At 56.1% G+C, this 22,331-nt stretch overlaps 1 protein-coding gene across 6 annotated transcripts in view; it reads left to right on the top strand.

Moving 5' to 3' along the window:
* Window positions 1-411: 411 nt before the first annotated feature.
* The window catches only part of LOC101871320 (huntingtin-interacting protein 1), a 36,258-nt gene continuing 14,338 nt past the window's right edge, over window positions 412-22,331 (top strand). For 3 of the 6 annotated variants that reach the window (XM_013131050.3, XM_031043103.2, XM_031043102.2), the window contains exons 1-3: window positions 412-563; window positions 21,312-21,375; window positions 21,848-21,990. In XM_013131050.3, the coding sequence (XP_012986504.2) occupies window positions 453-563; window positions 21,312-21,375; window positions 21,848-21,990 (318 nt within the window). In that variant the 5' untranslated portion in view covers window positions 412-452. Of the gene's footprint in view, window positions 564-15,032; window positions 15,106-21,311; window positions 21,376-21,847; window positions 21,991-22,331 lie in introns of those variants that run through there. The other 3 variants (XM_034068695.1, XM_034068694.1, XM_034068696.1) reach the window with 2 other exon arrangements.

The raw sequence follows: 22,331 nt of genomic DNA, 5'->3' as shown, positions 1-22,331 counted from the left end.
GGATGGGATGGACCGGACCGGGATGGGATGGGGGCGATGGGATGGGGGGGGATGGGATGGGGGGGATGGGATGGGGGGGGATGGGATGGGGTGGGGATGGGATGGACCGGACCGGACGGAGCCGAGCCCCGGGCGGGGCCCCAGGCCGGGACTGCCCTTAACGGGCAGGATCTGGCCTTGAGCGGCGCCTGACCGCGGCAGTGAGCTCGGTAGAGGTCACGTGATCTGTCTGCGGGCTGGCTCTCCCGGGGGCTCACCCCCGAGTGGCGGCGCCCTTGACCAATGACAGCGAGAGGGCGGGACAGGGGGCGGAGCCACGGGGCGGAGGCGGTGTCGGCAGGGCGCGCCCGCACGTGAGTGACAGGTGGGCGGGCCAATGGCGCGGGGCCCGGCCGGCGGCGGCGCCGAGCGCAGCGGAGCCGGGGGCCGGCGGTGAGGGCGCGGCCGGGGCCATGGACCGCGTGAGCAGCTCCATGAGGCAGGTGTCCAACCCGCTGCCCAAGGTGCTGGGCCGGCGGGCGGGCGGCATGGAGGCGGAGCGGGACGGCTTCGAGCGTGCGCAGGTACGGGGCGGGGCCGAGCGCGGCAGGTGACCGGGGCCGGTTCAACCGGGCGCGGTTCGGTGCGCCGCAAGGGGCGGGGCTTAGCGAGAACCGGCCGCCGGGAAGGTGTTGTCACCGGTGGGCGGGGCTTAGCTGGTGGGCGGGGCCGCTCAGGTGCGCGGGGTTCGCTGCAGTGGGCGGGGCTGGCCAGGTAAGGGAGGTGCTGGGGGCGGGGCTGCTTGGCTCCGCCCCCTCGCGGTCCCGGGGCCTCTGCCATGGCTCCCAGGGAGGGCTATCGCTGGCCGGACGGTGGCGAGCACGGCAACGGGCGGGGGTTGGTGCTGGGGCTCGGCCTGGAGCCATGGAACATGGAGCTCAGGCCTGGGATCCATTTTGCGTCTTCTCAGAGCCACCCGGACAGCCTCTGCCTCCGCTGGCTTCGTGGGGCGGTTCTGTGCGTGCCCTGCCCATGGCTATGGGGCAGTGGTACCGAGGTGTGGGAAAGCACGTCCAGTTTGCTCCTTAGCAGCATCCGGAGTGTCTGCATGGGGCCCTTCTGCCTTTCACTTGTGTTTTCAGTGGTGGCTCGAGGTGGCAGAGCTGGGGGAGCAGCAGGGGAGTTTTAGGGTAATACCTAGAGATTTAGGGAATGAATGTGCTTGGAAGCAGCTGGGAAGCTGGGCAAGCCCCAGCGAGGGTGAGGAGGGATGGATGGCAGCAGAAGAAGCTGGGGACAGCTCAGCCCTGTTTTGTGTCCAAGGTGAAGTGGTGCTGGCCTGAACTGCAGGAAGGGAACAGAAACTGAGGCAGGAGAGGGGCAGAGGTGGTGGCCAGCAGGATCAGATGCTCTGGGAGCAGCACAGTAAGGGGGCAAGACCCAGATGAGACCAGAGTGAGAATGGCACATGCGTGATGGCTTGGTAATGAACATAAATGAGACCAATCTGAGGCCTCCTTTGCAGAACCAAAACCATCAGGATTTAAGGGTGAATGTGAGACTATGCTCAGGAGGTGTTCACAGAGCCACAGACTTTGTCTTGGAAGGGACCTTCAAGCTCCTCCAGTCCCAACCCCTGTCCATGGCCACCACCTTCTCTTGCATGTTTGCACACTGGGTTCTTAAACTTCGTGTTATTGCTGGACGAGTAATAAAGGCAATTTATGACTCACAAAGTACCCTGAAAGACATATTTGTAGCAGAAGGTTTTTAAGGTACTCCTCCTTGAGCCCTCTCACCACTATATTGCATGGGCTGGAAAGCTGTTTTCCTTCTTGTTCTGCTGCTGGAGGTGCCCTCACAAAACCCAAGCATGCAGACACCATGCAGAAGAAAAAGAATGTATCTGGCACAAAGTGATGTCAAATGAAATGGGCTGTTGGGTTTTCTGTCTTCCCCAGTGTGGTTAGTGAATCCTTTTGATGTGGGAACCAGCATTTTTCACAACTAAATACAGGTTGAAAGCAGCTTTGAGCCCATCCTGGTCCCTGCAATGGGCTGGGCCCCCTTCAAGGCACAGTTGCAACCTGATTGCCACCATCAATGCAGTTAATCCTAATGGGGAATATGGCAGGCGGTCTGCCCTGCACAGCAGCCCCGTTGGGTTCAGACCCGCTCCGGCTCCAGCTGGCAGTCACAGAGGAAATACCATTTTCCTACTGAAAACAACAATTTTTGTGGTTCAGATCCTGCAGCCACCAGCAGCTTTGCCAAGAACTTCAGTTCTTACACAGGAAATGAGGCTCCTTTGAAAGCACCAGAGTGGGGCTATATATATAGAGAGAGCTTCTCTGAAAAGATATTTAAAGCAACATATTGACACTAGCAAGAACAGGAAAAAATAGCTCCTGGCTGTGGGGAGTGAGGGCTGCAGGCAGCTGAGCCCACCCTGGGGGAGTGGGTGATAATAGTGGATTAATTCACAGCTCTTTCATGAGCTCCTGTGCCCTGTGCTGTGTGAACCCCCGTGCTTTCAGTCTCCTGTCTTTTAATTGGAATTAGAGGTGCCTGGGATTGAAAGCAGCTTCAGCAGCAAAGAAATGAGTCACCTCATCTCTTTTCTGCAGGTCCCTTTTAGGAACCTATTTCCATCTCCAGGGAAAGAAAATAGTTCTTCTTTTACCAGATTAGGGGCTGCTTTTCTTTTCAGTGCAGTGTGGGGTGGAAGGGTTTGGGGGCTTTTTAAATAGATGCAGCTGAGAGAGCTGGGCTGCTTCAGCCTGGAGAAGAGAAGGTTCCTTGAGGAGAGACCTGAGAGCAGCTCCAGTGCCTAAAGGGGCTGCAGGAAACCTGCAGAGGGGCTTGGGACAAGGGTCTGAAATTTTGGCTGAAGATTGAGAACCAAGGATGTGGAGAAGGTGCCTGTTGCAGCTCACAGCACATGGGTGTGACATGGGGCCAGGCTGAGCATCATCTGCTGCGGCACCATCCAGCACGCAGGTACCCCAGTGCCTGCGCATCAATACCCCATCGCCTGCATCACCCCAGTGCTGTTGTGGCTGCAGGACTGGAACCGCTGCCCCAGCCCATGCACAGGTGCTGAGCTCGACAGGCACCCAGCTCCTCAGAGAGCCAGAAAACTGAATGTATTTGTAACTCGAAGCAGGAAAGACCAAGAGCAGTGGGTAAAGGCAGACAATGCTGCATCTTTGAGGCTTGTTCTTGCACAGAACTGACACATGCTCTGCTGGGAGGGCTGGTGAGGATGGCTCAGGGACATCCCGGTGCAGGCAGCAGCTTTGCAGGCAGTGCCATGGCTCAGCCTTGGACTGGTGCTGGCATGGGGGTGCAGAGAACTGACTTAAATCCCCTCTGTCTTGAAGAGATTCAATCCCTCTGCTTTCCCCTGGGGTGACCCATGCTGAGGCATTTGGGACCGGAAAGCAGCATCCAGAGAGCCACAGAGCAGCATGGGGGCTGGAGGAAGGGCTGGATCCTGGCCCCAATCTCTGCCACCAGCTTGGCTGATTCATTTGATGCCGTCACCAAACTTCCTGGGGACAGGCTGTTCCCGGTGACAGCACCAGCACCGCAGGCAGTGCGAGCCTGGATGCAAGTCCCAGCCCCTGCCTGGACTAATTACACATTGCGTGTTGTTCCAGGCTAATCACAGCGGAGGGAAAGTGATCCTGGTCCACATGCGAAAGGTGAAGTTACTTACTCAAAGGGATACACAGACGTTTAATATTGTATGATGGGCTCACGGTGGTTTCGTTGGAAGTAATCATACAATCATAGGATGGTTTGGGTTGGAAAGTACCTTAAGACCATCCAGTTCCAACCTCCTGCCATGGGCAGGGACACCTCTCACTAAACCATATCACCCAAGGCTCTGTCCAACCTGGCCTTGAACACTGCCAGGGATGGAGCATTCAGCACTTCTTTGGGCAACCTGTGCCAGTGTCTCACCACCCTCACTGTAAAATGTTTCTTGCCTATGTCCAGTTTCACACCCATGTTCCATTTAAAACTGTTTTTAGTACACGGGGGTTCCTTTTCTAACCACAGAATTTCAGTTCCTTCTTTGGTGGGATATCTTCGCAGCTTGACATCATGCTGATGGAGAGCGCATCATGTGGGTTGGTTGTGGTCATGGTTGGTGCTTTACCACAAGCATGGGCTTAGCTTTGTGGCTGCTGCAGGTTATAACCCTGGCCATGGCTTGCTACATCTTTAGACCAGCACAGAAGTGCTCCTGGGTGATCCCCATCCCCATAGCAGGGTCTGAGGTGGATACATCCTTCACTGTGTCATTTCACAGGGCTTGGTGCTCCCTTGCTGATCCCTTCTTGCCCTGCCCTGGCCAGCTGTGCTGGTTTGATGCTCAGACAAGCAGGTGCCATTGCATCTCTGTTCCTGCCAATGTAAAGAGCATCAATGTGGTGGATGCAAAAAGCTGTGTAACTGAGAAATCAGGTGGCTCTAGAGCTCATTCAGGTTTATGCAGCTCAGAATGAAGTTACCAGTATTTTCTATGGCTTGCTCATGAAACTCAGGTTGTGAGGTGACCAGAGCTGCCCAGATGTGCCATACGTGAGTCTTGGGGTGAAGGAGGTTCTTTGTTACTTGGCTGTTGATTGATCTAACAAAACTCTGCTGAGCATGATACAGATCAGTTTGCTGAAGCTGTGGTTACTTTATTCCAGGGTTTTCATCATCTTATACGCTGCTTTTACCTAGTGTGTTTACAATAAATCCCAATTTGATAGCATCCTGTGCCCTTCCCAGGTCCTGCTGCCCCAAGCGCTGCCCCAAAGGCTGCTGGCAGCTGGGTTTCTGCTTCCTTGGGTATCTGCTGCAGTCCCACGTTCACCACCCAGCTTTGTAGCATGTTCACCCTTTACCCAGCAGCCAGTTCCTGTGTGAGCTGTGCTGCTTTGCTGCTGCTGAGGGGGGCAGGTTAAATACTGACTGTGCAGAAAGAGGCAAGTTGCAGTGAACAAAGGAAGCCTTGGGGAGAATGGGCTTCTTGTGCCAGGGCCAGGCTGGAGACTTGCTGGTTATCGTTCCCATTTGTCTCTTTTGTTCCATGTGAGCAGTTCATGGCATCGTGTTTTATTTTAATTAGCAGATGCTGCCTGGAAAATGGTGTTTTCCAATCATTGTGTTCACATGGAAGTAAACAAGGACACAGGGTTTCTTAAGCACAAATAGTGTTGCAAGGTGCTTGTGCCAGAGCATCAGGGACAGCCAGGAATTGACCCTCCTCCTCTGGAGAGCCCAGAAAAGAGGTAGTGCTGAGACCTCACCAGTAACCTCACTGATGTAGTGATGTGTGTCCTGAGACAGAGCCCTCACCAGGCAGCATTCCTTCAGGATCAGGCATCCAGGCGGGAGAAGGTTCTGGCTATGATTACAAAGAGCCATTTGCCATTTCTTCACAAAGAGAGATGTGTCTCTCAGGTGCCCCATCATCTGCTGGTGACGGTCACTGCTCATCCAGGCATCGGCTAACTGCATCTCTGCAGTCCACCCTTGCTGGTCTGTGGGCATCACGGTTGGTTCTTCCCTCCCGAGTCCATGGTTACTGCATGCACCAAGTGTGCTGTCTTCAGGTTGCTCCTTGTGGGCCACCCTTCCAGACCTGCAGTGCTCAGAGCTGCTCACAGCAAATCTCACACTATGAGTGAATGGTCTTAAGGCACTGGTGAAACAGAGACGGGGATTGCCTCCTGTTCAGTGTGATGAGGAATGGCTCCCCCAGAAGAGATGATGACTTCTGCACTAAGTCAATGAAGCCATTCCAGAAGTGATCTTTTCTAGCAGAGGCATTCACAGACTGTTACCTGTTGGAGACCTTGTTTGGCTGGTTTTCCCAGCCAGAAAGACTGTGCACTTCACAAATGGGAATGTAATGTTCTGACTGTCAGCAAGGTTTGGCTGCTTCTGCCCTTATCTGGAGAGGGCTAGGGTAGGGATTTCTGAGTTGGCTGAATTTTATGGCCTCATTCTGTTACCTGGAACTTCCATGATCCAGGCTGTCCTCCTAAGATGTTGGATTGGGTGAGTCAGCCCCTTCAGCAGCCAGCCTGAACAGCAGGAAGCTGCATTTTGGTGTGGCTTTGGTCCCAGGGCTCACTTTGTGCTCTGTCTCTGCTCACTCTGGTACCCACCACGGATGTACTCATGCCTCTCCCAAGCACAGAGCATCTTGTTGCTTATGTTGGGCTCGTGTTGGAGTAGCAGGTAGGGAGGGTCACGCAGAGCATGGCAGGAAGCTGGACCTTCACCTCCTTGTGCAGGAGGGGTGAGGGATGGTGGGATGACTTGGAAGGTGGCACAGCCAACATTGCAGTGGGTGGGATCCAGCCTGGAGTTCTTTCCATGGCCCACAGCACTCCCTGCTTGTGTGGGCACCTCAGAAGGTGATGTTAGCTGAGGACTGGGTTGAGCAAGACCCATCTCCAGGCTTCTCTCATCTCTTGGTGAGATGCTCTTGGCCTCAGGAGGAGAACACTCTCCTCTCTTGTTTGTCTTCCTGGCTACTGCAGTCCAACTCCAGCTCTTTTTATAGGTCGGAAACAAGTGCCTTGAGTTTCTGAGTCGTCTGGGAGGCCAAGCACACAGGGAGGAGGCACAGCTAGAAATAGGGCTGCTGCATTCCAGCTTTATTATTTTTTAGCTGGGATGTCCAAGTTTGACGAGTCCCATTGCTGCAAGCGAGGAGCTGGGAACCATGGCCTGCATTTCTTCCACTCAGTTCAGGTCTCCTTTCTCCTTTGCCTTATTCCCAGCACCCTCACAGCAGCCGTTGTACCTCCATAGGATGGCTTTCCCAAGGAATGAGGTCTGGCACCCCATGGAAACTCAGCACTGGCCAGAGCTGCACCATTAATCATGTCTGGGAGGTGGAGCAGTGCTTGGTGTTTGCTGAAGCTGCTGGGTGGTGAGCAAAGAGCTCACACAAGATGTTCAGTGATGTCTGCCCACTGGGAGGGAGGCGAAGCTTCGTCTGCTGCACAGATGCCAATAGACAGGGACAGAAGAGGACAATTTGTTTGACAAAGCCTGTGGCTTTCAGACCCTTAACATTAGCTGGGATTTTGGCTGTCATACAAAGCCAGGGTAGGAACACCTGTGAGCACCATGGCGAGAGCTTATTCTTGCCCTAGCTATTTGCATCTTTTCCAGCCCTGGAGGGTAGGAAGGACTTGTGCTCAGCTCCTTCCTTATGACTACAGTACTGGAGGTTGTGGTGGCTGGATGCTCCCAGCAGCCTGGGTGCTCCTGCACATGCTTTTCACTGCAGTGTTTCCTGGACCAGGTGTTCAGTTGCACTATGCTCTTCTTGCAGGTCACAGCATCGTGCAAGCTCTCACTAGTTCTCACCGTGTGGCTTTCTCAGTGTTCACTGGTGGGTATGGCACAGGGGAACGGTCACGGCAGCTGGGCTGTGTTCAGGGCTCTGGCATGTTTCTGGTAATGTCAGTCAATATCAGACCAGTCATAGAACCCTGGCAGGTGTCCCTTCCTGTGGCAGGAGGTTGGAACTGGATGAGCTTTCAAGGTCTCTTCCAACACAAACCATCCCAAGATTCTGTTTCTATGATTTTTCAGTTATACATCCATCAGAGAACATCCCTCGTTCCTCCTCTGTCCCATTCTGCTCCTCTGCATAAGGAATGGACACCTGAGCTCCAGCTACAGAGCCAGAGATCCCCAGGGGATGGATGTAGAGCTCCATTCTTCTCCAGCACAGACAACCCTCTGTTGCGTCAGGGTTAGGTCCTATGTATTAAGTATACATAGGCTTAGGTCCTGTGTATTTCTTAAGCCAGTATTTATTAATTATGAAGGTTAAACCTTCCCAGCAGCAGAGATCTGGAGGCTGGGGGTGAGCTGTTTCCTTGCTGGGGGAGAGGGGAGCAGGCTCAGCCCTGGGGTATCATCCTGGCACTGCTCACCTGTGAGGAGATGCTGACCACTGAATGAACAATGTCACTTGGACATCAGCTCTTTTCCTCCACCAGTTCCCCCCCGGTCTGAAATGGGCACTTTGTTGGGTCTGTGGGAGGGGATGAGCCTGGTGCCCTTCACAAGACCATGGGCTGCAAACCAGAGCCCGCAGCCCACCAGTGGTGCTGGGAAGAGGCTCTCCAGAAGATGGGAGGTGGAAGAGGTCTCAGCAGCTGGGCTGGGGGTGAGAGAGCTGGGAAGGGACCTGGGATGCCAAAGAAAGCGGAAGAACGTGGGGCAGCCTTCTGCAATCTGTGAGTATGAGCATGCCCCGAGCTGGAAACGTGCCCGGGGCTGTAAATCCATTGCCTAATTCCATAAATACTTGTGCTGCTGCCCATCAGTGGGAGCCTGCAGCCCTCTGCATCCCTCCAGCATCGCCCTGCAGGCTGCAGGTAGGGTCTGGCAGGGCTTGGGCAGCGCCTGGACCCACAGGGTGGGTTCCAGCCGCAGGGAGAACGTTTGTTGTGGCATTTCCCAACCTATTGCATCAGGTGGTTTCGTTTCAGCTGAGCTTGTTCTCTATTCATTATGCAGATGTGCCAAAGCCATCGGTATGTGGGGCTTGCTGTAGGTGCTGAGGTGTGTGTCTGCATGGCAAGCCTGCCAGGAGCATCCCCTCATCTCCCTTCTTCTCTGTCTTTTGGGTTTGGGTGGAAATAAAGCTTAAGAGAAGGTGTAAGAAGGTCCTGGGAGGTAGGTGTGCAAGCCCTGGCTGGGCATTGAGTTGAAGTATCACACACATGACACTGTCACCAGGTCTGTGGGTCTCAATTCAAGTGGCAAACAAAAGCAGGTAATTACAATTACTCCTCTGATAGGGCAGTTTGAAGATCCCTGAAGTTAGTTTTGGGGACCAAACCCCCCACAAAGGGCTCCGTGTGCACTGGGGGAGGCAGGAATTTCAGATACTGAAGGTATTTTGGCATCCTTTGTCTCCAGCCCCACGGGCACCAGACATGCTCCACATGAAGTTTCCAGGGCAGAATTTAGGGGCTTGAATAGGAAATGGGTGGGAGCTGTGTTTTATTGACCATCCTCTGAACCGCTGATGGCACTGATCCAGATAGAGGCTGCAAAGTGGAAGTGTAGACAAAATTGGGGGCCACTGATGGAGGCAAATGGCCCCATTGATGCAGGAGGATGCTGGGGCATCTATGCCCATAGACCTCTGGGGCTTGCAGGGAGGTGGGTGATGGAGGAGCTCTGGCAGCCCAGGGATCACAAGGTGGCAGACGTGGGAGTGGTGAGCACAGTGCTGACAGTTGGGTAGCAAGGTTGTGACCTTTGCTAACCCTGTGTCCTTCTGCTGGGTGTTTTACTTAGGTTGATAGTGTCAGCATCAGTCTTACAAACAGGAAATGACCATCTACAGCAGTGCACTGGGCATGTGTAAAGGAAGACAAATGGGGCCACAGGGGACACAGAAGAGATCTGCAAGTGATGAGCATGTGGTCATGTACTTACTAGCGGAGGTTAAGCGTGCAGGTTTACATCCCACTGCTATGATTCACTTATGTGGCTGCTGAAGACTGTCCTTTTGACTTGAGGGCTGTGCGTAGTGCCTTCCCCATCTGTCATAGGATCATGGACTCACAGGATGCTTTGGGTTGGAAGGGACCATCAGGGACACCTCCCACTAGGGCAGCTTGCTCCAAGACCCTGTGTCCAACCTGCCCTTGAACACTGCAGGGATGGGGCAGCCACAGCTTCTCTGGGCACCCTGTGCCAGTGCCTCAGCACCCTCATGGTACCACGTTTCTCCCCTATGTCCAGTTCAAACCCATTGCCCCTTGTCCTTTCCCTGCAGGCCCTGATTGAAAGTCTCCATCTTTCCTCTGAGCCCCCTGAAGTCCTGAGCAGCCACAGGAAGGTCTCCCTGGAGCTGTCCCTTCTCTGGGCTGCACAGCCCCAACCCTCTCCCCTTTCTCCACAGCAGCTGTCCCAGCCCTTGGGCTGCTTTGAAAGCTCCTCTGGACCCAGCAGGTCCATGCATGTCTTGTGCTGGGGACCCTGAGGTGGACGCAGAGCTCCAGGGGGTGTCAGGAGAGCAGAGCAGAGGAGCAGCATCCCCTGCCTGGCCCTGCCGGTCCCACTGCTGGTGATCAGCCCAGGAGACACTTGGCTTTCTGGGCTGCAAACACACAGTGCTGGGCCATGTCCTGTTTGTCACCCACCAGCATCCCTGAGTCCTTCTCCACAGGGCTGCTCTCCATCCATCCATCCATCCATCCAATCCATCCATCCATCCATCCATCCAATCCATCCATCCATCCATCCATCCAATCCATCCATCCATCCATCCACCCATCCATCCATCCATCCATCCATCCATCCATCCATCCCCAGTCAATGCTGGTACTGGGGATTGCCCTGATCCAAGCACTGGACCTTGCCCTTGGCCTGGTTGAACTTCATGAGGGTCACACAGACCCACTCCTCCATCCTGCCCAGGTCCCTCTGATGCCACCCTTCCCTCCAGACTATCGACTGCACCACTGCTCCCTGGCATCCTTTCTATGGCTTCCTTGCCCTCCATGCCAGGTGGGGAACAAGAGTTTCTTGTGCACCAGGTTTGGATGGGAGGATCTGCTTGGCTCCCTGTAACAGGAGTGAGCAGGGCGGATGCTGCTTTCCCTGCCTCTCTCTTTCCCTCTTGCATTTTTAATCTCATTGGCTTTGCAGAGCTGCTCACAGAACTCCTGCCAACCTCGGACCAGCCCCATCCACAGGCACTGTCTGAGCCACGTTACACAAGGCTTGTGCAGCTGCTGTAACACCAACACTGGAGACTGAACACAGCTAAAGATAACTAACGATTGATCACGGCAGCTTGAACCCAGCTTGGTTGGGTTTGAAAGAAAATCTATATATTGACAACACAACAAAGCAGCTTCCTGTGCAGACAGCAGAGATGACAGAGCCAGACCTCCTGCCCATGCCCTTGGGCTGCCAGTAGCACCAGCTTCATCTGTGTCTGTCTGTCCACCTCCCTCCATCCCGCAGGGATAGCACAGTTCTGCGCCCTGGGAGCTCATCCTCTATGTTCTGGAGCACAGTGATGTGGGAGGGCTGCTCTCCTCCCAGCACCCCATGCTGGTCCAGTGCAGTGAAGGCTGGGGGAAGTCACAGCCCCTCACTGCCAGCCCTTGCTGCCTGCTGCTGCCTGCACTGCCAGCTCCATGCTGACACAAGGCTGTAGTGTGGCCTCCAGCCCTGGACCCATGCCCACGTTCTGATCTGCTTTTTCCTCTCTCTTTCACACGCTCAGGAAACTCTGGCATTACAAGGATTTGAACGTGGCCTTGAGCTTTTTAAGCACTGCTCCAGAGCCGATATTTTTCCTAAATCAAGATTTGCAAAGGTATTTGGGCATTAGTCAGCCAGGGGGATTTCCAGAAGTAGCAGAGCTCCCAAATACCCATTAAACCTGCCTCATATGAGTGCAGATTTGGTGCTGAAAAGTAGCTGATTCACCAAGACTGATGATTTTGGGGATGTTTTCTTCCCTCACCAGTGTCAGTGTAAGGGGTTTCCGAAGGTTGTTCAATGCTGGATCCCTTCTGAAGGATGCAGTGGTGTGGGATCAGCCCAGAGGGGTTTTGCTACATTTCATATGAGTCTGGAGAAACTCAGCATCCTTCTTCAGCTTCTGCCTATGCAGCTGCTCCATCCCTGTGTCTGCAGTAACCTGTGGGGTGATGCGGGCTCTGTTTTGGAAGGACATGGAGCAGTGCAGAGGATCGGTTAGGAAAGGATGATTCAACATCCCAGGGCAGCAGAAGGAAAAAGCCATTGCCACAGACAGCAATGGGGAGGTGGGTTTGTTCTCTAAATTTGCCCAGAGGAGCTGTGGCTGCCCCATCCCTGGCAGTGCTCAAGGCCAGGTTGGACACAGGGGCTTGGAGCAGCTGCTCCAGGGGAAGGGGTCCCTGCCCATGGGAGGGGTTGGGGCTGGAGGAGCTTTGAGGTCCCTTCCAACCCAAACCAATCTGTGATTCTGTCATTGGATATAAAATAGTTTTCTAAGTGCTCGGTGGTTTTCCCAATGAACCTGCTATTCTGCTTTATACCTAGAGCTCTGAAAACCCCAGGATCCTGGGGATCCCGTATAAGAAGGATGCTCCAGCAGCATCCTGCATGGTTAAGGCATAGGGCAGGACTAATTTATTATGAGCTAAGAGAGCTGCTCTTGGGACGTGGGTTTAAACTGCTCCTACACAGCAGCAGCTGGAAAAAAATGCCATCCCCCAAGGAAAATGAATTGAAGAGATTGAATGCAAGCAATGGTTTTAGAGCAGGGCTCCTGTTTGGTTCCTTCCCTTGGGGAAGACTTGGGGAACACAGAGAAGACAAAAGGGAGCACAGGTATTATTAGTCATCCAGGAAGGAGGCAGCTGCAGGGGAAGAGGGTTTAAAAGGCTTTGGAGTATTTTTAGACCTGGTAAAATGAACACTGTGGGGAGGGAGAGAGGTGAAGGGACCGTCGTGGTCTGGACTACACATAGCATCCCAGCACTTAAAGGGGCTGCAGGAGAGTGGTTCCTGGGTGGTGTGAAGGTCCGAGATGCAAGCACTGGAGGAGGTTAAATCCATCCAGGGGGAGGATGAAGGCACTCAGGGGACAAGGGGAAGCGAGGAGCTGCCTCCCCCCTGCTTCTCCTGGCAAACAGTGGCCCCTCTGGAGCACTGGCATGGTCCTCTGCACCACCAGGGTCCTGTGCACCACTGCCCCCTCAGTGCCTTCAGCTCAGAGTGCAGCTTTCGTTGCCACTGAGGAAATATGGGGCTCTCTTTGCTCCTCTAAATTGCCTTCAGATTCATTGTCAGGTTTTATTCCAGAGCTGCTGTGGCTCTTGGGTTTGCCCTTCAGCTGAAGACCCCTTCACTTCGACACTGGTGGACTTGGACACTGGTGGACTTCCTGGTGGCCTCCAACATCCAGGCTTTGCCAGCTGGAGCATGGGGACCTACACAGCAGTGAGACACTTGAATGTCCCAGCTCTGCAGCATCCACATAGGAGACAATCAGTAATATGTCAATAACTGTTGTCTCTCTGAGCTGGCGTTAGCATCAGTTGGGGTGCTTAGTTTGGGGGTGAGCGTGTGTGAAATCTTGGTTTTGAAATGTAAGTTAATGATGACTTAATTTGTGGGATGAAGGAGGGATGTTGGGAACGAAAAGCCTGTATGTGGCAGGAGAGCAGCTTGGTTGGCATGGCTGTTTGATGGTGTTGCAGTGTCACAAGTAAATACAGCTACAGGATGGGTCCTGCCTCTTATTTCACAAGTCACCCAACTCCCATGCAGGTGGCATTGTAGAGAAAGTCCCATCCATCCTGCCCTGGGGCTGGGGCTTTCTCCAGAGGATGCTCCTTGGTCCTGGCTGTTCTTTGCAGACCCATCTGCAGGTCTCTTCATGTGAATGAGACACTAAACCTGATGGCCAAGCGCTGTTTGCAGGGCTGCAGCCTTGCCAGGCAGGACAGAACATCTGGCAGCAAGGCAGCAGTGATTGTGAGATGGGCCCGGGGCAATGTTAAGCCCAGATAACGGTGAATTGGTGAATTCCAGGATCCCGTTAAGTTAGGGGGAACCCGGTGGGGGCTGGGCTGCCTACTGAGAACCCAAACTACCAGTTTCCATGCCAAGAGCATGGCTGGAAATCACTTACTAAGGGGCTTTGCCATGGAGAGCACAAGCCCTGCTGCTCCCCATGGCTGGGCTGCTGGGCTCTGGGTTTCACAGAAACCATCTGGTCCAGCAAAACCCCAAAGAGCTGCATCCCACAGTGCTGCCGAGCACCACATCCACCCGTCTGCCCCAGGAACTGCAGCACAGGCTGTAACAACCACACAAAACACAACCTAGGTCTCAGCCCTGAAAGCTGCTCCATCCCTCCCAGGCTGGGATGAATGGGGTGAGGCTTCTCCCCCATGCTGTGGGGTTGCTTTGAGGGGCTTGCACAATAGCAGGAGAATCGTTTGTGTTTCTTTTGTGCCTTCCATCAGAGATGCCAAAAGTGCTTCTTGAGCACTGGTAGAACCTGGGTTAAAACTCAAGCTGCTGGGTCCTGGGAGCTGGCCTGCCCCACAGCAGGCAATGCAGGCAGGCAGTGGCCGTGCCAGCCTGGGAACCACAGACTGAGGCCAGAGGGCTTGATACTGCACCAGTTTAATTGCTTTTGTTGCTAGAGCAAGAGGGGTGCTGGGTACGGGGGTCACTGCAGACCTTCCTCAGGTGCACCTTCCCCCTGCCCAGGGACAGAGGTGGCACAGGTGGGGCAAGAGGATGCAGTGGGGATGGGGCAGGGGGTCAGGAGCCTGGCAAGGGGATGGGGCAGGGGATGGGGCAGGGGATGGGGCAGGGGATGGGCAGGGGATGGGGCAGGGGATGGGGCAGGGGATGGGGCAGGGGATGGGCAGGGGATGGGGCAGGGGATGGGGCAGGGGTTGGGCAGGGGTTGGGCAGGGGATGGGGCAGGGGATGGGGCAGGGGTTGGGCAGGGGGTCAGGCAGGGGATGGGCAGGGGATGGGACAGGGGATGGGGCAGGGGATGGGCAGGGGATGGGGCAGGGGATGGGCAGGGGATGGGGCAGGGGATGGGGCAGGGGATAGGGCAGGGGATGGGGCAGGGGATGGGGCAGGGGTTGGGGCAGGGGTTGGGCAGGGGATGGGGCAGGGGATGGGGCAGGGGATGGGTCAGGGGTTGGGGCAGGGGATGGGCAGGGGATGGGGCAGGGGTTGGGCAGGGGATGGGCAGGGGATGGGGCAGGTGATGGGACAGGGTTTGTGTCACTGCTCTGTAAGGATCGCCCCCCGCCCCCCCCCCCCCGCTCCCTCCCCGCTCCCGGAGCCGCGGTTCAGCCCCGCGCCCCCCGCGGGGCTCCTTTGTTATCCCCCCCCCCCCCCCCCCCCCGGCTCGGGTCGTGCCGCCCCTCTCGGGAGCGCGCCTGGCTCCGGAGCGCGCCTCCCCCCCCCCCTCCCCCGCTCGGCTCCGCCGCTCGGCAGAAGCTTCCAGCGCCGCCGCCGCCGGCTCCGCCGCCATGGGCAGCCCCGAGCCGCGCTGAGCCCCGGCCCGGCCGCAGCGCCATGGAGCTGGGCAAGGTGGTGAGTGCGCGGCCCCGTGCGCGCGTCCGTGGGGAGCATCCCGAGGAGCTCCCTCCCGGGGCGTTGGGGAGCGCCCGGATCCCGGAGGAGGGGCGGGGGGGGGGGGCAGCGGGAGCCGCGCGGTCACCGGTAGGGCTGAGCCTCCCCCCCCCCCGGTCCCGGGATGATGCACCCGGGTCCGGGTTCGGTCCGAGCCGCATGCCCCGGGCCGCGGTCCGGGCGGTGGCGCGGGCACGCGCGTGTCCCCCCGCACACCCGCGTCCCCGCTGCTGGCACTGCCCATCACCAGGCATGCGGGATGGACTCGGGTTTGGGGGGAGAAGTGGGGGTTGTGGGTCCGTGCCCGCATCATCTGCACTGCTCACCTGGGATGAGGGGTTTGGCTTTTCCCTGTGCTCCTGGTCCCGGTGAGGGCGAGGGAAGGTCTCTCTGTGCAGCATGGAGCCCACGTGGGAGCTGTTCATGGCTCCATGGCAGGATCCAGACATCCCGGTGGGATACTGGGTGAGAAATGGAAGCAGTGGCTCAGCAGGAGCTGTTGCAGGGAAGGGTTTCCACCATGGCTGCCATGGCACTGCTGGGTCTGCATCCCCAGCGCATCCTGACTTTGGTCCATGCAGGAGCATCCCTCCAGGGCTAGCATGGGTATTCTGTGGGGGTGAAGCTTCCCAAGGAAGGTCAATCCTCGGCTGGCAGCTGGACACCAATGTGCATGTCTGGAGATGAGCTGTGGCATCTGCCCCGTGCATCCTCCAGCCTCACTCCTTTATTTCCTCCCATTCCAAAAAAAAACCCCAAATACTTGCATTTGCTGGGATGCAGAAGACTCCAATCAGGACCTTTGGGTCAGCTTCTGGAATAGTTGAAGGTGGTGGACATCCTTCCTGGAAAACAGAGTATCCTCCCTTCCCCTATGGAGATCACTGGTGCTAGAAGGGATCAACTTCATATAAAATCCTTGCTTACAATTGAACGTCTGCCTGTGGGGCAGCTCTGCCCCATGGCCAAGCAGCTGCGCAGCACAGGGCAGGAGTGCCCACATGGATCATCATCAAGACCAGGAACAAGTGTTCCTGTGGCACCTCCAGAAAGGTTTTCTGCCTTTCCTCGTATCCAGCCACCCGTGCCATGGGACCTGTGGTTGTGGTGGGTCGGAGGTGCCCGGTGGCAGTGACCAAAGCGGTGACCAAGCTCTTCTGCCTCAAACCACTTTTCACCCTGTCCATTCTCTTTCCCAAGGGGTTATTGGTGTATTGGAAAAGTGCATATTCCTTAAACTGGATTGAACAAACACATGGCAAGTAATTAATCTGCCTAAATTGCTTAGGACACTGGAGAAACCCAATGGCCCAATCAACTCTTTGGGTGCTGGTGCTCCCAATGCTGTGTTCAATGTAGCAGGTTCTCCTCTCTGGTGTTGGTGGAACCCTTCCAGCTGCTGATGACCATCCTGCCCTCCCCTGCTGGCATCAGACATCTCACTTGAGTCCTTGGGACCCACCGCAAGTTGTCTGGGGTTGTCTTTGTTCTTTGCTGGCCTCAGAGGTGGAGGAGCGATCAGATCATGGTGTCTCTGCTGCCCCAGCTCTCAGGATGGTTCTGCACCCCTTATTTTCACTGGAGGCTCTGGAAGGGCCAGGCGAAGTGGTGGAGTCCTCACATGTGCATCACCCCTTGGGTCCCAGCCTCTGCGTTAATGTCACCCTGCTGCCCTCAGGAGGAGCTGGTGGGGTGGTCTGTGCAGGTACACTCAAAGTGTGTATCCTTCACCTATTGTCATCTTCCTACCATGATAATGGTACTACAGCTCACAGAGTAATAGTGTTGGGGGGAGGCAGACAGCGACTGTCATCGTTTTGTGTGTGTGGAGACCTTTGTGGTGTGAAGGCCTCCGAACATCACATCACCCCTCCCTGGCCTGGCCCAAGTCATTTCTCCATTGGAAGGAATTCCTCTGCTACAAGAACTCCTCCATAACACCAACACTGGGCTATGCCGTGTGCCCAAGAGTGCTGATGGTGGATGGAGCAAGCACGACATGGATGTGAAATCATCATCTTCCCAACACGGAACTGGAGTCACTGACACCAGGCCAGGTCTCTACTAAGATGATCCTCAAGGCAATGCTTTTTCAAGCATGGCTTGTGGAGCCCATGGCTGTCCTCCCAGGGACTGGTTTGGTGTGTCACATGTGCCATAGGGCAAGGTGTCTCCAGACACCCCCCAAACCCCCCATGCTGGTGCTCCTTGGGATTCAGGGATGTTCTGGTACACCTTGGTCCTCCTCCTGCCGGTATCCAAGCTGGTGGTGTCAGCATCTCCGAGGCAGGTACACCCCAAGCCATCCCCACTGGGAGCAGACCCAATGGATGCTTCGGGGTCTCTAACACTGGAGACCAGCGTTACTTTGGGGAAGTTACTTTGGGTTCTTCTAATGGCCCAAGCAAAAGGAAATACCAGACATGTCATTTGTGGAATGTTTCTCATCCAGTGGGATCAGGAGGCAAGAGAGCAGCAGCACCTGGAAGGTGCTCACACAGCCCTGATCAAGGCACTTCATCCCTGGAGCGGTGAGGACAGGAGTGCTTTCCTTCTGAGCTCACGGATCCAGCAGTGGGTGCAGCTGGATAACCCAGATTAAACCATGGGAGGGTATTTGTAGCATCTCTCACTCCCTGCTCAAGGGAAGCATTTAAGACTGAGCAGGGGGGTTCGTTTGTGCTGAGCATACTCTTTATACAGAAACACATCCATGTGGCCCCATGTGGCTGCTGCCGATGGGCGCTGGCGGTGGGGCTGTGGTTTGCTTTTAACCTCTGTTGGTGAGGGATGTTCAAGGCTTGTGCCCCCTTCAGGGCCAGGGTGCAGTGTGGCTGTGCTGGGGTTTGCACTTTAATGAAGCTGATGGATGTTTTTCCCCGCTGGTTGCAGTCAGGTCTCTGCTGCTCACTTCCCCTGGAGCCCCTGCATCTGCAGGGCTTGGTTGCAGGCGTTTTCCAGAGGTATGCTCCATCCCAGCTCTCCATTTATAGAAAGGAATTAAGGAGAAATGAGGGAGTGTTACTAAGAGGATTTACACTGCGACTTACTCACTTTCTCCGAGTAATTTGCTGTGGATTCTTTAATCAACACTCATTTCCTTTTGGAACTGAAAGGAGAAGCAGGAAGGTTCTGTGCAGCTCCTGAGGAGAGCTCTCAGAGCAGCAGGAGATGTGCCATTCAGAGGAAGCTGAGGTGTAATTTGGGGAGATGAAGATGTGAAGATGTGCATGTGAAAGAGTGAAGTGTTCCTCAGTGCTCAGAGAGCCCCGGGCTCTGTCCAGCTCCCTCCCTGCAGTTCTGGACTCCTTGGTCCCTGTCTGGTACCTGTGGTAACCTCTCCGGTGATGGTCTCAGCAAGAGGCCCTGGTGCAGAGCTGTTGATGGCTCTGCTGTGATGTGGCATCTCCTTGGAGAGGAGCAGGGCTGTGTCAGGGGTCCCACAGCACACGGTCTGCAGCACTCATTGCAGTGGGAGCACTGGAGAGCTGTGGGAAGGGTGCTCAGTTCCCCCGGGTGTGATGGTGACCTTGCATGGGTTCTGGGGTGCTTCACAGGTGCTGGGGCAGGTCCTGCTGCTCAGGGCAGGATAGTCCCAGTCTGTATTGCCTGCCTGCCCCTTCCCCAGGTGGCCTGAGCCTTTCCTTGCCCCACTCAAGGTGTCCTGAACGCTCCCGGTGCTTGCAGTGCCACCAGTGCGTGCAGTGTTCCCGGTGCTCGCTGCAGTAATGGACCCGCTGGCCTCTCCTCTCGCTTCCCTCCGGCCCCGGCCCCATTGCACAAGAGGAAACACCAGGGTTTCCTTTCCCGGCAGCAGCAGCAGGGAGGGTGTGGGGCTGGAGAAAGGGCCCAGCTGCCCCACACCCCCCATACCCCTGCCCTGTCCCAGGGCTGGGAAGCGGTGATGAGCCCATCAGGTGCCCGTGTGGGGACCAGGGGCTGGCATCCCTCCATGAGCAGGACACCAGCGGTGGGGCAGCAGCACTGCCAAGGACATGCCTGTGGCCTGGCAGGTTAGGAACAGCTCTTGTGCTGTGGGAGCTGGTGATTGAACTAGATACCTGTCAGCTCGAGGTGCGGGATGGTGTTGGGAAGCAGCACCTGTGGGCTGGCCTGAGAGACCCTTTCCATGGCAAGGAGGTTGCAGCTTTCTGTCATAGAATCATGGAATCTTAGGTGCTAGAGCTAGAAGCCTGTTTCTTACTCTGTTGTGTCACTGGTTGTTGTGAAACTTACTGGGGAGTCATGGAATGGTTTGGGTTGGAAAGGACCTTAAAGCTCATCCAGTTCCAACCCCTGCCCCGGGCAGGGACCCCTTCCACTGGAGCAGCTGCTCCAAGCCCCTGTGTCCAACCTGGCCTTGAGCACTGCCAGGGATGGGGCAGCCACAGCTTCTCTGGGCACCCTGTGCCAGCGCCTCAGCACCCTCACAGGGAACAGCTTCTGCCTCAGAGCTCAGCTCAGTCTCCCCTGGGGCAGGTTCAAGCCATTCCCCTTGGCCTGTCCCTACATCCCTTGTCCCAAGCCCCTCTCCAGGTTTCCTGCAGCCCCTTTAGGCACTGGAGCTGCTCTGGGGTCTCCCCTTCAGGAGCCTTCTCTTGTCCAGGCTGCCCCAGCCCAGCTCTTTCAAGGCATCCCCAAACGTTTCTCCTTTTTGACCCTTCAAATGGAGCAGGGGGTTGGGGATGGAGGGTCCTGGAGGCCTCTGTCCAGAGTCAGGGGCTGCCAGTCCCCCATCACCCTCCTGCTGTGTCTCCCCACTCCGAGGGCATCACTGGGGCCTCTGGCTGGATAAAGATGTCCTTGCTTTCCTAGTAGAAGCCTGCAGGAAAGGGCATTTAAACTGAGAGCTTTTCCAGCTTTCCCTGGGATGCAGTGGCCAGTGCCTTAGGGATGGGGCAGCAAACACCATAGGCCTGTGGGGACCAGCCCTGAGAGCAGCCAGTGCAGCTGGAGCAAGCATCAGCATCCCCCCAGCAGGACCAGTTCATACTGTGATGCCAGGACCCAGGCACCTTGTTTCAGTCATTGGGGTCAGTTGGGGTGGAACCAGAGCGGGGCTCTCTCGGAAGGAGCAGCAGGTTGGGATGCAGGAATGAGTGAAGTGAGAGAGGCACTGGGATAACCCCACTGCTTTAGTTGGTTTGTGTCAGTAATTGTCTCCTGGCAGTGCTGAGCCAGATGGTTTCTCCCCTCAGCAGTGGGATGGATCCTCATGGAGCAGATCCTGGGCAAGTGCTTGGTGCTGCTGCCGGTGATGCAGAAGTGTGGGGAGTGGGTGGCCCCACACTGGCATCACTGCACTCGTTTGGGGTGAATGGCAGTGTCCCCCCTTGCCAGCAGTGTGGTGTGGTTAGAAGTCCTGCCTGGCAAATGCTTCCAGCGCTGCCGCTGCCTCTCCAGAGCCTAAACGGAGTGCTGGCTCTGCCCTGGCTCCACAGCATCTCAGAGTCCTAGAACTGAGGCTGGAAGGGACCTCCAGGGTCATCTGGTCCAACCTTTCATGGCAAACCCTGACCTAGACTGTGTTGCAACTCTTGCCTTTCTTGGCAAGGGAGCAGAAGAGCAGCCCTTGGGCAGGGTTGTGCTAGGGGAGGCTGTGTGTCCTGCAGGAGCATTGCTCTGGCTCCTGGTGGGCACCAGTTGTGCCATGTCTGGATGTGCCTGTTGGCAGTGGGATGGGAAGGGCAGCGGCTCCATCTCCTGCCCCACTCACTCTGCAGGCTCCGGTCTGGCTCCAGTCTGCAGCATGTCGTGGCCTCGCCTTCCCACTGCTGGATTCCCTCACACTCCCTCTCCACTCAGCTCCCCCTGAAAGCAGAGTAGGAAGCACCAGCTACTGTCTGTGATCCAAAGGCAGGGGAGGGATTTGCCTTCCCTGTGTCCGTCCTTGGGCAGGAGAGGGTTCTTTGTGGTCCCTGCTTTAATTGCATCATTATTATGCTGAGTAAATGCGTCCTGGCAGCAGCTGAACCTGGTGGATGCCAAGCACATCCCAGAAAGGCATCCGGCAAGGGGCAGCATCCAGCTGGCATGAGCTGGGGACCTGGATGGGACCCAGCCACCGGCAGGTGCTGGCAGAGTCAGGGGGTGTCAGGGGGCGAGGGGGGACCAAGGGGAACCTGAACTCTCACCATCCCCCCTCCTCCACCGCTTCTCTTCTGCAGACTGTCAGCATCAATAAGGCCATTAATGCGCAGGAAGTGGCTGTCAAGGAGAAACATGCCAGAAATATCCTTCCCAAAGTTGGCCATGAGACAAGCAGGCGTGGGAGCGCGGCTGGGGCTGCCCAGAAAAGGGGCAGCAGCAAGGTGGCACATGGGGGAGGTGTTGGGGTGCTGAGGGTGCCAGGGTAGGACCCTAATGGGCTCTCAATGATGACTGGGGTGTTTCCAGCATGGCAGTGGGTCCCTGCTCCTGCTGCTGCAGCCTTTGTTGGTGGGTGCCCAGCCTTGTGCTCCCAGTGCTGCTCACATCCCATGGGAGGGGAGGAGTGGTGGATGCCCACAGCAGGTTGCCTTCCTGGGAAGATGATGCTTAATTCCCAGTGGAGCCTGTGAGCATGCTGCCACAAACAGCAGCTTCCCAGCAGGGCTGTTGAGGAAGCTTTGCAGAGGCACAGCCCCAGTCTGTGGGTACCAGCTGGGTTTGGAGTGGCAGCTCTTCATCACCACCGAAGGGTGTTTCCTTGACCAGCCACCACCATGCATCCTGGGCACGCATCACGAGAAGGGAGCACAGACCTTCTGGTCGGTGGTGAACCGGCTGCCGCTGTCCGGGAATGCCGTGCTCTGCTGGAAGTTCTGCCATGTCTTCCACAAGCTCCTCCGGGATGGCCACTCGAATGTGAGTGCTTGGCTCAGCAGCCCTGGCAGGGCTGTATGGGGTGGTGGGATATGTATGGTATGGTATATATGGGATATATATGTATGGTATATATGGGATATATATGTATGGTATGGTGGTGGGATATGTATGGGTGGTGGGATATGCTGGTGGGTTGGTGCCCCCCTGGGGTACAGGGACCTTCCCCACTCACTCTGCTCATAACCCCGTGTGCTACAAACCCCAGTGCCAGAGCAAACTGCTTGGTGCAGGGCATTGACATCAGGGCAGGGGCCGTCAGCAGGGATCCTCCTGCCTGTGTGCAGATGGGGAAACTGAGGCACCCTGGGGCTGGTGGCAGT

Source organism: Melopsittacus undulatus, chromosome 13, assembly GCF_012275295.1.
Source record: "Melopsittacus undulatus isolate bMelUnd1 chromosome 13, bMelUnd1.mat.Z, whole genome shotgun sequence".
Lineage (NCBI taxonomy): Eukaryota > Metazoa > Chordata > Aves > Psittaciformes > Psittaculidae > Melopsittacus > Melopsittacus undulatus.
This window is presented reverse-complemented; position numbering and strand designations above follow the sequence as displayed.